The sequence below is a fragment of the Scyliorhinus canicula genome, chromosome 23 (assembly GCF_902713615.1).
Source record: "Scyliorhinus canicula chromosome 23, sScyCan1.1, whole genome shotgun sequence".
Taxonomy (NCBI): Eukaryota; Metazoa; Chordata; class Chondrichthyes; order Carcharhiniformes; family Scyliorhinidae; genus Scyliorhinus; species Scyliorhinus canicula.
Genome location: NC_052168.1, coordinates 23,771,696 through 23,792,093, shown reverse-complemented (window position 1 = coordinate 23,792,093; position 20,398 = coordinate 23,771,696). Strand labels below are relative to the sequence as shown.

At 50.7% G+C, this 20,398-nt stretch overlaps 2 protein-coding genes across 3 annotated transcripts in view; one reads left to right on the top strand and one right to left on the bottom strand.

The window, feature by feature from the left end:
• The window catches only part of st13 (ST13 Hsp70 interacting protein), a 60,674-nt gene extending 60,377 nt beyond the window's left edge, over positions 1–297 (bottom strand). The window contains 1 exon segment of the mRNA XM_038783531.1: positions 101–297. Coding sequence (XP_038639459.1) covers positions 101–210 — 110 coding nt within the window. The 5' untranslated portion in view covers positions 211–297.
• Positions 298–744: 447 nt separating this feature from the next.
• Positions 745–20,398, top strand: part of xpnpep3 (X-prolyl aminopeptidase 3, mitochondrial) — a 44,856-nt gene continuing 25,202 nt past the window's right edge. For both annotated transcript variants that reach the window (XM_038783482.1, XM_038783481.1), the window contains exons 1-4: positions 745–855; positions 2,316–2,432; positions 5,543–5,950; positions 13,966–14,168. In XM_038783482.1, coding sequence (XP_038639410.1) covers positions 798–855; positions 2,316–2,432; positions 5,543–5,950; positions 13,966–14,168 — 786 coding nt within the window. In that variant the 5' untranslated portion in view covers positions 745–797. The remainder of the gene's footprint in view (positions 856–2,315; positions 2,433–5,542; positions 5,951–13,965; positions 14,169–20,398) is intronic.

Sequence of the window (20,398 nt, the reverse complement as noted above, 5' to 3'; positions counted from 1 at the left end):
AATCAACCCCCTCCCCTCCCCCAATCAATCCCCTCCCCCCAATCAATCAACCCCCTCCCCTCCCCCCAATCAATCAACCCCCTCCCCCCCACATCTTCACCTTTCCAGCCAGTCTCTGAAGAAACGCAGGTCGGGCATGTGCAGCACGGCCGGGTTCCCTTTGCAAAGCTGCACAAAGGCGCCAAGATCGCGGAGTTTCTGCGAGTCCATGTTGTTGCTGCTGCTGACCGAGCTGCTCGGCACGCCTGCTGCTCCAGCGGCGCCTGCTGGAACCTTCTGGAAGTTGTCGCCCCGCCCACTGCCTGCTTCCCAATGCCGTGGCCATCGCCCGCCGAACCAACACCAGCACCACCACCGGTCGGGGGCACCCCTCCGTGCCGCGCCTCTTCCTTCCCCGGGGGGTGAGAGCGGGAGGATTCTCCTCCCCGCCGCCCGGGATGGTTTTTCATAACCGGCATCGCGCGGGACACCCGAATAAGGTCACGGCAGCTTCGCAGCCAATCGCGTTCGAGGATGGCGTAACTTCCGCCCAATCAGCGGGCGGGAAGCGTTCGGAGGCGTCATCGAGGTGCGACGAGGTGGCGGAAGGCCCCCCCCCGCAGCGGCTTGGCCACAATGGGGGCGGCGCCGCTGCTCAGCCTTCAATGTGGCTGCGGCCGGGGAGTAGCTGGTGCCGGCTGAGCGGCAGGGGGAGGGCGGCTGAGCGGCAGGGGGAGGGCGGCTGAGCGGCAGGGGGAGGGCGGCTGAGCGGCAGGGGGAGGGCGGCTGAGCGGCAGGGGGAGGACTGACGGTCAATCATGTCGGCTCAAACTTTAATAATGACTCACTCAGCCCTGCTGAATCTCAGGATTCAAGGTGAGAGAACCCAGATTGAGGAGGTGGACATATAACAATAATCTTTATTGGTGTCACAAGTAGGTTTACATTAACACTGCAATGAAGTCACTGTGAAAAGCCCCTAGTCGCCACATTCCGGCGCCTGTTCAGGTACACCGAGGGAGAATTCAGAATGTCCAATTCACCGAACAAGCCCGTCTTTCGGGACTTGTGGGAGGAAACCGGGGCACCCGGAGGAAACCCACGCAGACACAGGGAGAACGTGCAGTCTCCGCACAGACTGACCCAAGCCAGGAACCGAACCCGGGAATCTGGAGCTGTGAAGCAACAGTGCTAATCACTGTGCCACCGTGATGATAATGTGTTTTAATTCATTGTTATTATTTATTGTCGATCCCTAATTACCCTTGAACAGAGTGGTTTGCTCGGCCATTTTGCAGTGGCAATTCAGAGTCAACCACATTGCTGTCAGGAATCACATGCAGGCCAGACGAGGTAAGCACGGCAGATGTCCCTCCCTAAAGAGCATTGGGGTAGTGGAGCTGTTGGGAGCACCTGTTCTAAAATGGCAGCTCTGTGATGGGAGAGGCCAAATGCTCAAGCACAAAAGTTGCTGTAGCCTCAATGTTCTGCGCAATCAAGACGTCTTGAGTGAAATAGCAGCAGTTTTGCACAACCTGTCACCTCCTGCTGGACGACCACCGTTATCATCCGGTCTTTGTACGAAAGGTTTTTCATACAATACTGTGAGGGAGGGAGTTCCAGGATTTTGTCCTAATGACTGGTGATGTGTATCTTAGGCAGGATGGTGTCATTTGGGGTGTGTGACTTGGTGGAGATGGAAGTGCAGACTAAACCCATCATTTTGCTGAACGGGAGCATTTTTGCAGGGGTGTACCAGCCATAGGTGGGAAATGTCCTGAGTGCTCTGTGAAGAGATCCGAGGAATAAAAACGGAAAAGTGTTGGCAAAAACGGAAAAGTGCTGGCAGAATTGGTGGAAAGAGAAACCGTTAATGTTTCAAATCCAATATGATTCTTCTGTGGAACTAGATTGGCAGTGCTGTGTTTCTGGCACGATCCTGTGTCCTTTTGGAGCAAGCCCGTAACCTCCACTTGTATTAGATTTGGATAAGAGATCATTTGTCAGTCCCCTCACTGCTGAATTTTGTTGCTAAGCCAAATAAAAAACTTAAGGAAGTCCTTTTTTTCAAATTTAGAGTATCCAATATTTTTTTTTCTAATTAAGGGACACTTTAGCGTGGCCAATGCACTCCCTGCAAATCTTTTGGAATTGTGGGGGTGAGACACACTCAGACATGGGGAGAATGTGCAAAATTAAGGAAGTTATGAAAGATACGAGACAGATTTAACAAGGTGTGAATGTAGAATCGCTGAACCTTCCATCATTTTAATTCTGCGTTATATCTCCTCTGGTGCAGACTGATTTACTCGTCCTTTGCACTTTTAATTCCTTAGGATGTCGTATATGCTTCCAAAGGAAATTTTCCATAATAGCTTCTGGGCAGAAGAATGTGCCCCCCCGCTACCTCGGGCAGCCAAGCCCCTTCACACATCCCCATCTCCTTAAAACAGGTATGGAATCATATGGGAGGGAAATGAGTGATTTGATGAATGTGTATATGTCCCGACGCGCAGCCTCTGAACCGAAGCAAACTGGTGCAGAAAGTCCTTTGAGTGATTCGCTTGCTTTCTCTTTCTTCCTTGCTGGTTTAGTGTTGTGGGCCTGGAGATTTGGAAAGGCCTGACTTAGCGCCGTGGCCTTAACAACGGAAATAAAGACAGTGCAAATTGTTAGCATGCTGCTCAAGGAATGAGACTGCACAGAAGGAGACCATTCAGCCTGACATGTCTTTTCCCCTTCCTTGAAATAACTCTCCACTTACCCTGCTCTTTTCTCAAAAGCCCTGTTACATTTTCCCGACCAGACATCCCCTTTCGAACGTCACCATTCAATCTGCTCCCTCTACCTTTCCAGATCACAACTCACTGATAAATAAATCTCACCCCATCTCCAGTTCTCTTGCACCTAACCTGCACATCTTTGGACTGTGGGAGGAAACCGGAGCACCCGGAGGAAACCCACGCAGACACGGGGAGAACGTGCAAATTCCAGACAGACGGTCACCCGAAGCCGGAATCAAACCTGGATCCCTGATGCTGTGAGGCAGCAGTGCTAAACACTGCCGCCGTGCCGACCAATCCTGAGACTGGACGGTATCCCCTTGTTCTAGACTCCCCAACCAAGGACAACATCCCCCCTGCATCTAGTCTGTCCAGCCCTGTTAGAATTTTATACGTTGCAGACAGATCTCCTCTCAGCCCTCTAAATTCCAGGGAATACAGGCCCAGTCCATCCAATCCCCCCTCACAGGACAGTCCCACCAACCCCAATATCAGCCTCGTGAACCCCTGCATCTACAAATGCAAATGTTTGAAATTCCCTGTATGAGACTAACCCACCGCACCCTGCTGTAAGTATAAATCCAGGGCACGGGAGGGTTATTGACGCTGTTCCACCCAGTGCCACTGCTGCGCAGGACGGGATTGTCCCCAATGCAATGAGGAAACTGGAGGAGACAAAACAGGTTTTTTAAAAGTGGTTTACCCCCAACAAAAAAGTCTCGAGCACAGAGACGGAAGTGGTTGGCAAAAACCAAATGGGATGAATTCTTACTTTAAAAGGCGCTACAGAGGTGCAAGTTTTTCTTGAATGTACAGGGCAGAAACCGGCCACTCGACCTGACAGGTTCCACGTCCATGTTTATACGCCGCCCGGACCCCTCCCACCCTCCTTCGTCTCACCCTATCAGCAGAACCGTTGGTTCCTTTTTTTCCTTTTCGTGTTTCTCTACCTTCACGTTTCGCCCCTCCGCATCTCTGTAACCTCCCCCAACCACACAAACCTACCGAGGTATCTGAGCTTCTCTAATTAGAATCATGGAAAAGTTACAGCACAGCAGGAGGCCATTCGGCCCATCTTGTCCTTGCCAGCCCAAGGACCCCCAGTGCCCTTTCCAATGCCACCTTCCTGCACCCGGTATACGATGTAACATTCAGACACCAGGACCGTGAAAATACTAGCACGTGTTTCTCTTTTGACGGTGGCACTGCTGCCTCACGGCGCTGAGGTCCCAGGTTCGATCCCGGCCCTGGGTCACTGTCCGTGTGGAGTTTGCACATTCTCCCCGTGTCTGTATGAGTTTCACCCCCACAACCCAAAAATGTGCAGGTTAGGTGGATTGGCCATGCTAAATTGCCCCTTAATTGGATAAAAAAAGAATTTGGTACTCTTTTTTTTAAAAAGAGTTTAAAATATACTCCACTACCGGCAGCCGTGCTGCCTGAACCCTGAGCTCTGGAATTCCTTCCCTAAACCTCTTCCCGCTCACAACTTAATGTTCCTCCTTTAAGACATCCCTTAACACCCACCCCTGTGGCCAAACATTTCATCACTGGTTCTAATATCTCCGTACGTGGCTCGGTGTTATATATTTTGTTTCTAACGATCCTGTGAAGCCCCTTGAGGCATTTCAATATGTTAACGGTGCGAGAGAAAAATAAGTTGTTAAATGCATTGGTGCTATTCCTAGGGCTATAGATGTTTACAGGGTGGAAACAGGCCCTTCGGCCCAGCTTGTCCATGCTGCCCAGTTTCTATCACTAAGCTAGTCCCACTTGCCGGCATTTGGCCCATATCCCTCTATACCCACCCTGTCCATGTAACTGTCTAACTGCTTTCTAAAGGACAAAATTGTAGCCACCTCTACCACTGCCTCTGGCAGCCCGTTCCAAACGCTCACCACCCTCTGTGGGGAGAAATTTCCCCTCTGGTCTCTTTTGTCTCTCCCCTCTCACCTTAAACCTATGCCCTCTGGTTCTAGACTCTCCTGCCTTTGGAAAAAGATGTTGACTATCTACTTTATCGATGCTCCTCATTATTTTATAGACCTCTATAAGATCACCCCTAAGCCTCCTGTGCTCCAGGGAAAAGAGTCCCAGCCTATCCACCCTCTCCTTAACTCAAGAACAGGACAGGCGCCGGAATGTGGCGACTAGGGGCTTTTCACAGTAACTTCATTGAAGCCTACTCGTGACAATAAACAATTTTCATTTTCATTCATTTTTCATACAGCGCAGGAACAGGCCCTTCGGCCCTCCAAGCCTGTGCCGACCAAGCTGCCCGACTACACTACAATCTTCTACACTTCCTGGGTCCGTATCCCTCTATTCCCATACTATTCATGTATTTGAAAAGATGCGCATCCTCTTAAATATCTTCTGCACTCTTTCTATTTTAACAATATCCTTCCTATAATAGGGTGATCAGAACTGAAGTGTTCCATGTGTGGTCTGACCAATGTCTTGTACAACTTCAACAAGACGTCCCAACTCCTGTATTCAATATTCTGACCAATAAACCCTAGCACACGATTCATCTCAACTGCACCTTGTTTATGTCGGGGGGTTTTGTATTTAGTCAGAACAAGTGCTCGACAAAACGAGAAGCTGTTAAGTCCAGGACTGTGAAATAAGACTGGAAATCCCCTGGGAGAGACGAGTGGTCGACCTTTCTTCCCTCTCTCAACCTGCTCGGGAATTCCATTTTGCCTGACGCTGTGCCGAGCGCATCGGGAAGCCGTGGAATCTCGGAGAGTGTGACTGCGTTTCTTCATTGTTTACAGGCGAGGTGACCCCCGGTTTGTCGCAGGTGGAGTTTGCCCTGCGCCGACACAAGCTGCTGAGTCTGATCCACCAAGAGGGTGAGACCCTGGGGGCTTCGGACCACGCTGTCATCCTGCTGTCCCACCCCACTCACTACATGACCAACGACATTCCGTTTCCCTTCCACCAGAACACAAACTTCCTTTACCTCTGCGGCTTTCAGGAGCCGGACAGCATCCTGCTGCTTCACAGCGTTGCCGGGGAGCGCCTGCCTTCCCACAGGGCTGTCCTGTTTGTGCCGAGGAGGAACCAGAACCGAGAGCTCTGGGATGGCCCGCGCTCTGGAGTGGACGGTGCGGTCGCTCTCACCGGGGTGGATGAGGCCTACACCACTGAGGAGTTTGGGCAGTACGTCCAGAGATTCAAAGGTCAGGAAGCATCTTGATTTTTCCCCAACAGGGAATTGGAGTGACGATCTCATTTCAGCACAACCGCGGGAATGGTTTCCCTGGGGAATGGGAATGGAAACGTCAGGGTAGGGTCATCATTCAAAGGCTGCAGGTGGCTATCCACTGCTGGGGCAGAGTAGAGGAAACTCCACACAGGCTGCTGTTGAGCTAGGAGTGCTGGAGGCAAAGTGCCTGGAACATCAGGCAGCATGGCAGCACAGTTGTTTCACGGCTCCAGGGTCCCAGGTTCGATACCCGGCTGAGTCACTGTCTGTGTCGAGTCTGCACGTTCTCCCCGTGTCTGCGTGGGTTTCCTCCGGGTGCTCCGGTTTCCTCCCACAATCCAAAGATGTGCAGTTTGGGTGAATTGGTCATGATAAATTGCCCTTAGTGTCCAAAAAGGTTAGGTTGGGTTGAGGGTTAAAGGGGACAGGGTAGAGGTGTGGGATTTAAGTAGGGTGCTCTTTCCAAGGACCGGTGCAGAGTCGATGGGCTGAATGGCCTCCTTCTCCACTGTAAATTCTATCCAGCTCCTTCCCCAGCAGTTAATGTTCTTAGGTGAATAATCCGATGACAAGAAGTGATTTGCGTTTGCTTCTAGTCACCTCTGGCGGCACAGTGGTTAGCACTGCTGCCTCACGGCGCCAGGGACCCAGGTTCGATTCCGGCCTCCGGTGACCGTCTGTGCAGGGTCTGCACGTTCTCCCCGTGTCTGCGTGGGTTTCCTCCGGGTGCTCCGGTTTCCTTTCACATTCCAAAGATGTGCGGGTTAGGTGGATTGGCCGTGCTAAATTGCCCCTTAGTGTCCAGGGATATGCAGGTTAGGTTATGGGGTCATGGGGACAGGGTGGGGTGGACATGGGTAGAGTACGAATTCGAAGGGTCGGTGCAGACTCGATGGACTGAATGGTCTTCTGCACTGTAGGGATTCCATGATTCCTGAGTGATAAGGGGGTCTTTCTCAGGTTGGAGAACCACAGGGGTCAGTGCTGGGGCCGTAGCTCTTCACAGTATATAACAATGACTTGGAGGAAGGAACAGAGTGTACTCGGGACCAATCTGAGGATGATAGAAAGATGGGAGGGAAGGCAGGATGTAAGGAGGATTTAAATAAATATAAATAAGGAGAGATACTGACACGTTAAGTGAGTTGGCAGAAAATTGGCAAATGGAATTCGATGTGGAAAGATTATAGAACATAGAACAGTACAGCACAGAACAGGCCCTTCGGCCCTCAATGTTGTGCCGAGCCATGATCACCCTACTCAAACCCACGTATCCACCCTATACCCGTAACCCAACAACCCCCCCCCCCCCCCCCCCCCCCCCCCCCCCTTAACCTTACTTTTATTAGGACACTACGGGCAATTTAGCATGGCCAATCCACCTAACCCGCACATCTTTGGACTGTGGGAGGAAACCGGAGCACCCGGAGGAAACCCACGCACACAGGGGGAGGACGTGCAGACTCCACACAGACAGTGACCCAGCCAGGAATCGAACCTGGGATCCTGGAGCTGTGAAGCATTTATGCTAACCACCATGCTACCCTGCTGCCCCTAATCAATCCTCTATCCATGCCAGAATATTACCTCGAGCACTATGAGCTCCCAGCTTGCGTTTAGCCTTTTGTCTGGCATCTTGTCAAATGCCTTTTGAAAATCCAAATATACAACATTGACTGGATCTCCCCTATCCACTCTGGCTGACAGCTCCTCAAAGAACCCCTGGAAATTTGTCAGACGTGATTTCCCCCTTCATGAAGCCAATGCTGACTCTGCTTGATCAGATCAGGACTTTCTGAATACACTGCTATTCTCTCCTTCATAATCAAATCTCTCCAATATCTGAAGCTAAGACAAACCGGCCTGTGGTCTCCTGCATGTTTCCTCCATCCCTTTTTGTACAAGGATAGCACATTGCCCGTTTTCCAATCCTTTGGCACAGTTCCAGAATCCAAGGATTTTGGGAAAATGACCACCAATGCATCCGTGATCTCTGCCGCTACTTCCTTAAAGATCCTGGGGCGCAAACCATCAGGTCCGGGGGCCTTGTCAGCCTTTCACCCATTAGTTTACCTAAAACTAATTCTCTGGTGATGAAGACGGTATTTAATTCCTCCCCTTACACAATCCCTCTTCTGAAACCTTAAAAATGCATGTGCAGAATCAAACCCTAGAAATGCATGTGCAGAATCATACTGCCCATTCGTCATTCTGCCCATCACACCTGTGCTAGCTCTCCGGAGAGCCACCCAAATGGAAAGAGTGCAGAAAAGATTTACTAGGATGCGACCAAGACTTGATGCTTTGAGTTATAAGGAGAGGCTGGACAGACTGGGACTTTTTTTCCCTGCAGCGTAGGAGGCTTAGAGGTGATTTTATAAGAGGTCTATAAAATGATGAGGGCATAGATAAGGTAGATAGTCAACATCTTTTCCGAAAGGTAGAGGAGTCTAGAACTAGAGGGTTTAAGGTGAGAGGGGAGAGATACAAAAGAGACCAGTGGGGAAATGTCTTCACACAGAGGGTGGGGAGTGTCTGGAACGGGTAGTAGAGGCGGGTATAATTTTGCCTTTATAAAAAGCATTTGGACAGTTATATGGATAAGATGGGTACAGAAGGGGCAGCACGGTGGCACAGTGGGTTAGCACTGCGGCCTAACGGCGCTGAGGTCCCAGGTTCGACCCTGGCTCTGGGTCACTGTCCGTGTGGAGTTTGCACATTCTCCCCGTGTTTGCGTGGGTTTCGCCCCCACAACCCCAAAATGTGCAGGGTAGGTGGATTGGCCACGCTAAATTGCCCCTTAATTGGAAAAATGATTGGGTACACAAAATTTTTATTTATTTTTTTAAAAGATGGGTACAGAAGGATATGGGCCAAATGCGACATGGACAAGATGGGCCGAAGGGCCTGTTTCCATGCTGTAAACATCTATGACTCTATGCTCTCCACCCTCCCAACAGTGTGTTTCTGGCATAGTGATAAGATCGCTGGAGTAGTAATCCAGAGGCCCCAGCTAATACTCTGATGGCACAGGTTCAAATCTCATCACAAAAACTGGAATTGAAATCTAGTCTCCATAATGATAACTCATCGATTGTCGTAAAACTCCATCTGGTTCACAAATGCCCTTTAAGAAAGGAATTCTTCTGTCTTTACCCGGTCTGGCTTACTCCAGATCCCCGCAGCAGTGTGGTTGACTCTTAACTGCCCTGTCTCAGGTTGGTACGTCGCCTCCCTGGTGCTAGGGTCAGGATGTGTGAATGGCTACAGGACATTTTGGAGGGGGAGGGTGAACGGCCAGTGGTTATGATACTCATTGATGCAAACAACATAGGTTTAAAAACAAAAGGACCTTAGAGCAGAATATAGAGAGTGAGGAAGTAAGTTCAAAAGTAGGATCTCAAAGATAGTGATCTCAGGATTACTACCAGTGCCACGTGCTAGTCAGAGCAGAAATAGCAGGATATATCGGATGAATACATAGCTTTTTTGAAATAAATTTAGGAGTACCCAATTCATTTTTTCCAATTAAGGTGCAATTTAACACGGCCAATCCACCTACCCTGCACATCTTTGGGTTGTGGGGGCAAAACCCACACAGACACGGGGAGAATGTGCAAACGCCACACGGACAGTGACCCAGAGCCGGGATCGAATCTGGGACCTCGGCGCCGTGAGGCTACAGGGCTAACCCACTGCGCCGGATGAATACGTAGCTGACGAGAGGGAGAGCTTCAGATTCCTGGGACATTAGGACCAGTTCTGGGGGAGGTGGGGTCAGTACAAACTGGACAGGTTGCACCGGGGCAGGACCGGGACTGATGGCCTCGGGGGAGTGTTTGCTAGAGTGGTTGGGGAGGGTTTAGACTAAAATGGCAGAGGGTGGGAACCTGTGCAAGGAGTCAGGGGAGGGGGAAGTGAAGATGAGCAAAAGACAGAAAGGGAAGTAAGAAAAGTGATAGGCAGAGAAATCAAGGGCCAGAGTTAAACAGGGCCACAGTGAAAAATAATGGGACTCGAACAAGGAATGTTAAAAAGACAAGCTTTGTGCCTTAATGCGCAGAGCATTCTCAATAAAGAGGATTAATTAATTATGCAAATAAATGTAAACGGGTGTGATATTGGATTAGAGTAGATAGGTGTTTGATGGCAGGCACTGACTCGATGGGCAGAAGTCCCTGTGCTGTAAAACGCTATGAAACTGTTTCAGAGTGACGAGCAAAAAGCGGGGGGAAGGCAGAATAATTGGGCAGTTCTCCGGAGAGCCAGCACGGGTGTGATGGGCTGAAGGACGAATGGGCTGTATGATTCTGCACATGCATTTGATGCTGTATGATTCTGCACAGAAAAACCTCCGGTTGCTGCTGAAGGGCGGCGCCTACAAATGGTGGAAAGTCCACTCATTGGACTGTAAATAACCAGCCTGTGCTTAGAAAGTGTGCTCCTCAACCCGGCACGGGCAGAAACGTGTTAGTTTCTAATGAGCCCCCAATCCAGAGGGAGGGAGGTAATCGGGGTCTCTACGGACTATGTTGAACCTGAAAGATAAAGCGGGGAGACTGGAGCTGAGCCAACCGTGTGGGGCAATGTTTGTGACCTGATATTGGAGGCCTGCAGTGCTCTCGGGAAATGATGATGATTAACTCTCCAGCCTCCCGAGTCCTCGGACATCACGATGGGAGTGATATCTGCCAGCGTAAACCTTTTTCTTTCCAGCTTTTCCTCCATTTTTCTTTCCGTTCAAAAAAGGGGCAAGAAATAAACTAGCGGCCAGTCAGCCTGTGGGAGGGGAGATTCCAGAGGCAATATCCCGAGATTCCAGAGGCAATATCCCCAGATTCCAGAGGCAATAACCCGAGATTCCAGAGGCAATAACCCGAGATTCCAGAGGCAATATCCTGAGATTCCAGAGGCAATAACCCCAGATTCCAGAGGCAATATCCCGAGATTCCAGAGGCAATAACCCCAGATTCCAGAGGCAATAACCCCAGATTCCAGAGGCAATAACCCCAGATTCCAGAGGCAATAACCCCGGATTCCAGAGGCAATATCCCGAGATTCCAGAGGCAATAACCCCAGATTCCAGAGGCAATAACCCCGGATTCCAGAGGCAGTAACCCCGGATTCCAGAGGCAGTAACCCCGGATTCCAGAGGCAATAACCCCAGATTCCAGAGGCAGTAACCCCGGATTCCAGAGGCAGTAACCCCGGATTCCAGAGGCAGTAACCCCGGATTCCAGAGGCAATAACCCCAGATTCCAGAGGCAGTAACCCCGGATTCCAGAGGCAATAACCCCAGATTCCAGAGGCAATAACCCCGGATTCCAGAGGCAATATCCCGAGATTCCAGAGGCAATAACCCCAGATTCCAGAGGCAATAACCTGAGACCTGGAAGAACTGGGTTAACAAATGACAGCTGGTATGAATTTGTTAACTTCCAGTAGTTTCTGACTCACTTGATTTGAATTCTTCCCTAAAACGGCGGAGAGGATTGATGAAGGTGGTGCAGTCGGTGTGGATGCCGACTTTCAAAAGACACTTGATAAAGTGCCACATGATAGATTTTTAGAGAGAGGTTTGGATGATGGTTACTGCAATGGAAATGTTTAACCTGGACTACTCCAGGTAGTATTCAAACGAGTGATAGGTAACTTCACACTAAATCTTTGAAGGCGGCGAGCCAAGTTAATTAAGTTTTTATTTTATTTTTAAACATAGAAAATAGGATCAGGAGCAGGCCATTCAGCCCTTCGACCCTGCTCCGCCATTCATTACGATCATGGCCAATCATCGGGGATCGTTGGCTTTCAAAATGGAGACATTGAGTAGAAAAGCGAGACGGTCACGCTGAACCTTTCTAACTCTGGTTAGACCCCAGCTAAGGGATTGTGTCCAATTCCGGGCTCTCCGCTTTAGTCAGGGTGTCAAGGGCAGCACAATGGTTAGCACAGTTGCTTCACAGCACCAGGGACCCGGGTTCAATTCCTGGCTTGGGTCACTGTCTGTGCGGAGTCTTCATGTTTACCAGAACGGTACCAGGGAAGAGAGATTTGAAATATGTGTCGGGACATAGGAATCTGAGATAATTCTCCTTAGATTGGATTGGATTTGTTTATTGTCACGTGTACCGAGGTACAGTGAAAAGTATTTTTCTGCAAGCAGCTCAACAGATCATTAAGTACATGGAAGAAAAGGGAATTAAACAAAATTCTAGAAAATACATGAGAATACATAATAGGGCAACACAAGATATACAATGTAACTACATAAGCACCGGCATCGGATGAAGCTACAGGGTGTAGTGTTAATGAGGTCAGTCAATAAGAGGGTCATTTAGGAGTCTGGTGACAGTGGGGAAGAAGCTGTTTTTGAGTCTGTTCGTGCGTGTTCTCCGAATTCTGTATCTCCTGCCCGATGGAAGAAGATTGGAAAAGTGAGTAAGCCGGGTGGGAGGGATCCTTGATTATGCTGCCTGCTTTCCCCCAGGCAGCGGGAGGTGTAGATGGAGTCCATGGATGGGAGGCAGGTTCGTGTGATGGACTGGGCGGTATTCACGACTCTCTGTAGTTCCTTGCGGTCCTGGGCTGAGCAGTTGCCATACCAGGCTGTGATGCAGCCCGATAGGATGCTTTCTATAGTGCATCTGTAAAAGTTGGTAAGGGTTAATGTGGACATGCCAAATTTCCTTAGTTTCCTGAGGAAGTATAGGCGCTGTTGTGCTTTCTTGGTGACAGCGTCGACGTGGGTGGACCAGGACAAATTTTTGGTGATATGCACCCCTAGGAATTTGAAACTGCTAACCATCTCCACCTCGGCCCCGTTGATGCTGACAGGGGTGTGTACAGTACTTTGCTTCCTGAAGTCGATGACCAACTCTTTAGTTTTGCTGGCATTGAGGGAGAGATTGCTGTCGTTACACCACTCCACTAGGTTCTCTATCTCCCTCCTGTATTCGGACTCGTCGTTATTCGAGATCCAGCCCACTATGGTCGTATCATCAGCAAACTTGTAGATGGAGTTGGAACCAAGTTTTGCCATGCAGTCGTGTGTGTAAAGGGAGTAGAGTAGGGGGCTAAGTACGCAGCCTTGTGGGGCACCGGTATTGAGGACTATTGTGGAGGAGGTGTTGGTGTTCATTCTTACTGACTGTGGTCTGTTGGTCAGAAAGTCAAGGATCCAGTTGCAGAGTGGAGAGCCAAGTCCTAGGTTTTGGAGCTTTGATATGAGCTTGGCTGGGATTATGGTGTTGAAGGCGGAGCTGTAGTCAATAAATAGGAGTCTGATGTAGGAGTCCTTGTTTTCGAGATGCTCTAGGGATGAGTGTAGGGCCAGGGAAATGGCGTCTGATGTGGACCGGTTGCAACGGTATGCGAATTGAAGTGGGTCAAGGCGTTCCGGGAGTATGGAGGTGATGCGCTTCATGATCAGCCTCTCGAAGCACTTCATTACAACTGACGTCAGGGCCACCGGGCGGTAGTCATTGAGGCATAGAGCAGAGAGGGTAAGAGAAGATTTGATGGAGCTGGCCAAAATTATATGGGCCTTTGATAGAATAGATAGGGAAAAACTGTTTCCAGTGAAAAACGGTGGCACAGTGGTTAACACTGCTGCCTCACCATGCCAGGGACCTTGGGTGACTGTCTGGAGTTTGTACGTTCTCTCCGTGTCTGCGTGGGTTTCCTCCGCGTGCTCTGGTTTCCTCCCACAGTCCAAGGATGTGCAGGTTAGGTAAATTGGCCATGATCAATTGCCCCTTAGTGTCCAGCGGTACGCAGGTTAGGTGGGGTTCCGGGGATAGGGCAGGGGAGTGGGCCGAGGTAGGATGCTCCTTCAGAAAGTTGGTGCGGACCCGATGGGCCGAATGGCCACCTTCATTGTAAAGGTTCTATGAAGAACAAAACGTTCTTGTCCAAAACGGTGTATAAATGAATGTTGTTGCGGACAGCGTTGACCAAAGAATTGCCTCTGCCTCTCCATTTCTCCAATAGGTGCAGGGTGCACGTGGTGGTATGACAACGAGCCACCAGTTCACCCACGGTTAAACAGCGAATACATGCAGCCCCTTCTAGACGCCAAGAGCCAGAGGAACAAAACTGTCCAGTCAGTGAAGAGACACATTCAATATCTACGACTCTTCAAGTCAGACACTGAGATTGAACTCATGAAGACAGCTGCAAAGATTACCTCAGAGGTAGGTTATGGGTGTTTGGGTTACAGGAATGGTATTTCTGTTGCTGGAAGGATGAATCTAGTTTTTCTTTTTCCTCCGTTTTACTGCCTTCCACTTGGAGAGGGCCCCGGAATTAGGTGTCCTGAATATACGATCGTCGAATGGTTACAGCAGAGAAGGAGGCCATTCACATCCTTTTCCCCCTTGGCCCGGCAAATGTTTTTTTCTTCAAATGGTTACCCCATTGCCTTTTCAGGTCTCGATTGAAGGTGGTGTATTTGGATTTTCAGAAGGCTTTTGATAAGGTAACACAGGAGACTAGTAAACAAAATTAGGGCACATGGGGTTGTGGGGAATACACTGGCATGGATTGAGAATTGGTTACCGGACATGTGAGGAGTTTATTAAGGACGAACTTATACAGACCCGCTCAACCACAAACATTTTTATAACAAAAAAACATTCCTATTTTTATTAATTTAAGAGTACCCAATTCATTTTTTCCACTTAAGGGGCAATTTAGAATGACCTACCCTGCCCATCTTTGGGTTGTGGGGCCGAAACCCACGCAGACGCGGGGAGAATGTGCGAACTCCACACGGACAGTGACCCAGAGCCAGGATCGAACCTGGGTCCTTGGTGCCGTGAGGCAGCAATGCTAACCACTGCCACGCTGTGCTGCCTTAAAACATTACTAATGCACTTCCGGTGGCGGCTATGAAGGAGTAGGTCGCACTTTGGACCTTTTCCTCGATTTTTTTACCGGACTTGATTTGGAAAATTGATGGTAGAGACAATTGTTGATAGGATTCCCACATCGGTGCATGGAGAGGCGGACTAGAAGTGCTCGCAAAGGGAGAAACAGACGAACAGAGAAGGCTTGGGCTGAAGCTGCAGCGGGGGAAAGCATGGCGGACAACCGGGGTCCTGGCTTGTCGACCCAGCGGTCAACGGAGCAGCTGATGCAATTTAACCAGGAGGGATTTGCCAGGCAGAAGCAGGACTGCAATTAAAGAGTCAATTGCTCGGCTGGAACTCAGATTGGATGCCCAAGATCGGGTGATCCAGAAAGTAGAGAAGGCACTGGCTGAGTAGGAGGAACATCAGACAGCGGTGGAGTTGGAGGTGGGGATGCTGAGAGACCAGCAGAAAAGGCTCCTGGAGAAGGTGGAGGACCTGGAGAATAGGTCCCACCGGCAGAACCTGAGAATCGTGGGTCTCCCAGGGGGATCCGAAGGAGCGGATGCTGGGACATACATAGCAGGCATGTTTGAGAAGCTACTGGGGGAGGGGACATTCTCCCGACCCCTGGAGGTGGACAGGGCCCACAGAGCACTCGCGAGGAAGCCGCGAGTGGGGGACACCCCGAGGGCAATGGTGGTGAGACTCCACAGGTATTTGGACAAGGAGCGTATTTTACAGTGGGCCAGGCAGACACAGAGTTGCAAATGGGAGAACAGAGTTTCCAGCGGATCTATCAGGACCTGTGTGCAGAGGTGGCCAGGAGAAGAGCGGGGTTCAATCAGATAAAGTTGACTCTTTTTAATAAAAAGGTGAAGTTTGGTCTGCTGTATCCGGCCCGTCTCTGGGTCATGCATGAGAAGCAACATTTTTATTTTGAGTCGCCTGAGGAAGCGATGGACTTCGCAAAAAGGAAAGGACTGGTAGCGGACTGAGGATTTTGAACTCCGCTGCAACGTTCACGTTTTATTAAAAAAGTTTCATGTTTTTGGTTTGTTGGACGCTATTTGTAATGCCTTCTGTATTGATTTGGGGCCAGTTGCAGAGCTGACTTGAGTTAAAGTTTACATTTGCACTGATGGGGGATGGCGGTGTGTTTGTTTAGAGGCTGGATCTTCTGTTTGATCTTTTCTTTGTTTATTGTTTTTTTTCTAGGGCAATTGGGTTGGGACTGGTTTTTCGTTTGAATATGTGTGTATGAGCGGGGCGGGTGGGGGTGGTAAGGGAACAATAGGTGAGAGAATGTCTGGCGCCGGGGCAGGGGCCACCATGCTAACTGGGCAGGTTAGCTCACGGAAACGCAGTGGGGGCTGAGCAGATGTTAGGCTTATCGAAGGGGTTGATTTACATTGTGCTGTTACTAGGGGGGGGGGGGGGGGGGAGAAATGTTCTGCTGACGAGGAGGGACTTTTGCTGAGGGACAGAGAGGAGGTCGGGGGTGGAGGCTGCCTGGGTGCAGGCCATTGGAGGCGCGGGCTGGAGACTGGCCCAAGAAAGGTGATGGCTGATCAACTAGGCTGATCACCTGGAATGTACAAGGGCTAAATGGGTCGGTTAAGAGGACACGCGTGTTCGCGCATCTGGGAGGACTGAAGGTGGACGTGGTAATACCTACAGGAGACTCACCTTAGAGTAGCAGATCAGGTCAGATTAAGGAAGGGATGGGCTGGACTCGGAAGACTAGAGGGGTCGCGATCCTGGTTAATAAGTGAGTGGCGTTTGAGGCGGGAAGAATAATTACGGATGTGGGAGGCCGGCACATTATGGTCAATGGGAAGCTGGAGGGGTTGCAGGTGGTACTAGTCAATGTATATGCGCTAAATTGGGACGATGTGAAGTTTATAAAGAGGATGCTGGGGAAGATACTGGACCTGGATTTGCATAAGTTGGTCATGGGAGGGGACTTCAACACAGTTATTGACCCTGGTCTAGACTGATCGAGTTCAAAGAAGGGTGCCAGCAATGGCAAAGGCACTAAAGGGGTTCATGGAGCAAATGGGGGGGGGGGGGAGTGGGGAGTGGTGGACCCTTGGAGATTTGGGCAGCCGAGGGTGAAGGAGTTCTCCTTCTACTCACACGTGCATAAAGTAGAGCAGGGCTCTACTGACGGGGGTGGTGGACACGGGGTACTCAGCGATTACAATCTCAGATCATGCCCTGCACTGGGTTGCCCTGCAAGGACAGTAGCCAGTGCCCGCAATGGAGACTGGACGTGGGACTTTTAGCTGACAAAGAAGTGCGCGGGAGGTTGAGGAAATGTATTTAGAACTACCTGGAGGTCAATGACATGGGGGAAGTTTCGGCAGCAGCATTGAAGGCGGTGGTTAGAGATGAGCTGATCTCGATACGGGCACACAGGGAGAAGGTAGACAGAGCAGAGACGGACCGACTGGTAAAGGAGATATTACAGGTCGACCGGAGGTATGCAGAGACCCCAGAGCTTTTAAGGGAATGGCGGAGGCTACAGGTGGAGTTCGGCTTGTTAACCACAGGAAGGGCAGTAGAGCAGCTGAGAAAGGCGAGGGGGGGGTGATTTATGAGCATGGAGAGAAGGCCAGCAAAATGCTTGCACGGCAGCTTAGAAAGAGGGAGGCAGCCAGGGAGACAGAGAAAGTAAATGACGGAAATGGAACCTGGTTGGAGACTCAGCAGGGGGTGAATAAGGCGTTTAAGGAGTTTTACAGTAGGCTGCACAGGTCGGAACCCCCAGCTGGGTCGGAGGAGTTGAGGCACTTCCTAGGGGGGCTGAATTTCCCGAAGGTGGACAGGGAGCTGGTAGAAGGGCTGGGGGCCCCGATCGGGTTGGAAGAGATAGCGGAGGGTCTGACGGCCATGCAGTCGGGTAAAGCCCTGGGGCCGGACGTATACCCAGTGGAGTTCTATAAAAAGTTCTCTGGGATACTGGGGCCGCAGTTGATGAGGATGTTCAATGAGGCAAGGGAACATGGGGTGCTTTCTCCGACGATGTCACAGGCCATGATTTCATTGATCCTGAAGCAGGTCAAGGACCCGGAGCTGTGTGGGTCCTACAGGCCAATATCCCTGTGGCATGTGGATGCCAAATTGCTGGCCAAAACCTTGTCCTCTAGGATTGAGGATTGTGTTCTGGACGTTTTTGGGGAGGACTAGACGAGGTTTGTTAAGGGAAGGCAGTTGGTGGCCAATGTAAGAAGGTTGTTAAATGTGATCATGATGCCCCCAGAAGGTAGGGAGGTGGAGGTAGTGGTCGCAATGGACACAGAGAAAGCTTTTGATCGAGTAGAATGGGAATATCTGTGGGAGGTACTGGGACGGTTCGGATTTGGGCAGGGCTTTATTGACTGGGTCAGGTTGCTGTATCAGGCTCCTATGGCGAGCGTACGGACGAATAGGACATCGGACTATTTTAGGCTGCATCGGGGGGGCGAGACAGGGATTCCCCCTCTCCCCACTGTTGCTCGCGTTAGCCATAGAGCCGTTGGTAATTACACTGAGAGCCTCAAGGGGCTGGTCCGGGAGGGTGTGGAACACAGAGTCTTGCTTTATGTAGATGACCTGCTCCTGTATGTATCGGACCCAGCAGAGAGGATGGAAGCAATTATGAGGATTCTGGGGAAGTTTGGTTGGTTTTCGGGGTATAAACTAAATATGGGGGAAAGTGAGATGTTTACGGTCCAGGCGAGGGGACAGGAGAGGCGACTGGGGGAGCTGCTGTTTAGAGTGGTAGGTGGGAAGCTTTCGGTACCGAGGCATCCAGGTGGCGTGGGAATGGGAACGGTTGCACAAGCTAAATCTGGCCCGACTAGTCGACCAAATGAAGGACGATTTTCGGAGGTGGAACGCTCTCCCGTTGTCACTGGCTGGGAGGGTGAAGATGATGGTCCTCCCGAGATTCCTGTTTGTATTTCAGTGTCTCCCCATCTTTACTCCACGGTCCTTTTTTAAACGGGTCAAAAAGGTAGTTGCTGCATTTGTATGGGCGGGTAAGACCCCACGAATAAAAAAGGGGATGCTTGACGGGAGCCGGGGGGAGGGCAGCTGGCACTGCCGAACTTCAGTAATTACTATTGGGCGGCGAACATAGCCATGATCAGGAAGTGGATGGTGGGGGAGGGTCGGTGTGGGAGCGAGTAGAGGCGGCTTCATGCAAGGGCACCAGTTTGGGGGCGTTGGTAACTGTGCCTCTGCCATTCCTGCCGGCACGGTACTCCACCAGCCCCGTGGTGGTGGCAGCCCTGAGGGTCTGGGGGCAATGGAGGAGGCATGTGGGAGTGGAGGGAACATCGGTGAGGTCTCCAATCTGTAATAATCACCAGTTTGCCCTGGGAAGTATGGATGGAGGGTTCCGGAGATTGCAGAGAGCAGGGATTGAGAGGATGGGGGATAGGTTTATAGAGGGGAGCTTTCCTAGCCTGAGGGAGCTGGAGGAGAAATTTGAGGGTTTTCGGTACCTGCAGGTGCGGGACTTCCTACGTAGGCAGGTTTCAACCTTCCCGCTCCAACCGCTAAGGGGGATTCAGGACAGGGTAGTTCCCAGAGGGTGGGTAGGAGAAGGGAGCATCTCGGACATTTACAAGGAGCTCATGGGATCAGAGGAGACGCAGAATGAGGAGGTGAAGCGTAAGTGGGAGGAGGGGTTGGGAGGAGAGATAGAGGATGGTCTCTGGGCAAACGCGTTGAGTGGAGTCAACGCGTCCACAACATGTGCCAGGCTCAGCCCGATACAATTCAAGGTCGTTCATCGGGCTCACATGGCAGTGGCCCGGATGAGCAGATTCTTTGGGGTGGAAGACAGGTGTGCGGGAGGACCAGCGAACCATGTCCATATGTACTGGACATGCCCGAAGTTTAGGGGATTTTGACAGGGGTTTGCAGATGTCATGTCCACGGTGTTAAAAACAAGGGTGGCATCGAGTCCAGAGGTGGCGATTTTCGGAGTGTCGGAGATCCGGGAATCCAGGAGGAGAAAGAGGCAGACGTTCATCCACATTACCAGAAGGATGTGGATGCTTTGGAGAGGGTGCAGAGGAGGTTCACCAGGATGTTGCCTGGTATGGAGGGTGCTAGCTATGGAGAAAGGTTGAGTAGATTAGGATTGTTTTCGTTGGAAAGACGGAGGTTGAGGGGGGGACCTGATTGAGGTCTACAAAATTATGAGAGGTATGGACAGGGTGGATGGCAACAAGCTTTTTCCAAGAGTGGGGGTGTCAATTACAAGGGGTCACGATTTCAAGGTGAGAGGGGGAAAGTTTAAGGGAGATGTGCGTGGAAAGTTTTTTATGCAGAGGGTGGTGGGTGCCTGGAATGCTTTGCCAGCGGAGGTGGTAGAGGCGGGCACGATAGCATCATTTAAGATGCATCTAGACAGATATATGAACGGGCAGGAACAGAGGGAAGTAGATCCTTGTAAGATAAGCGACAGGTTTAGATAAAGGATCTGGATCGGCGCAGGTTGGGAGGGCCAAAGGGCCTGTTCCTGTGCTGTAATTTTCTTTGTTCTTCTTCTTCTGGCCTTTGCTTCCCTGGTAGCC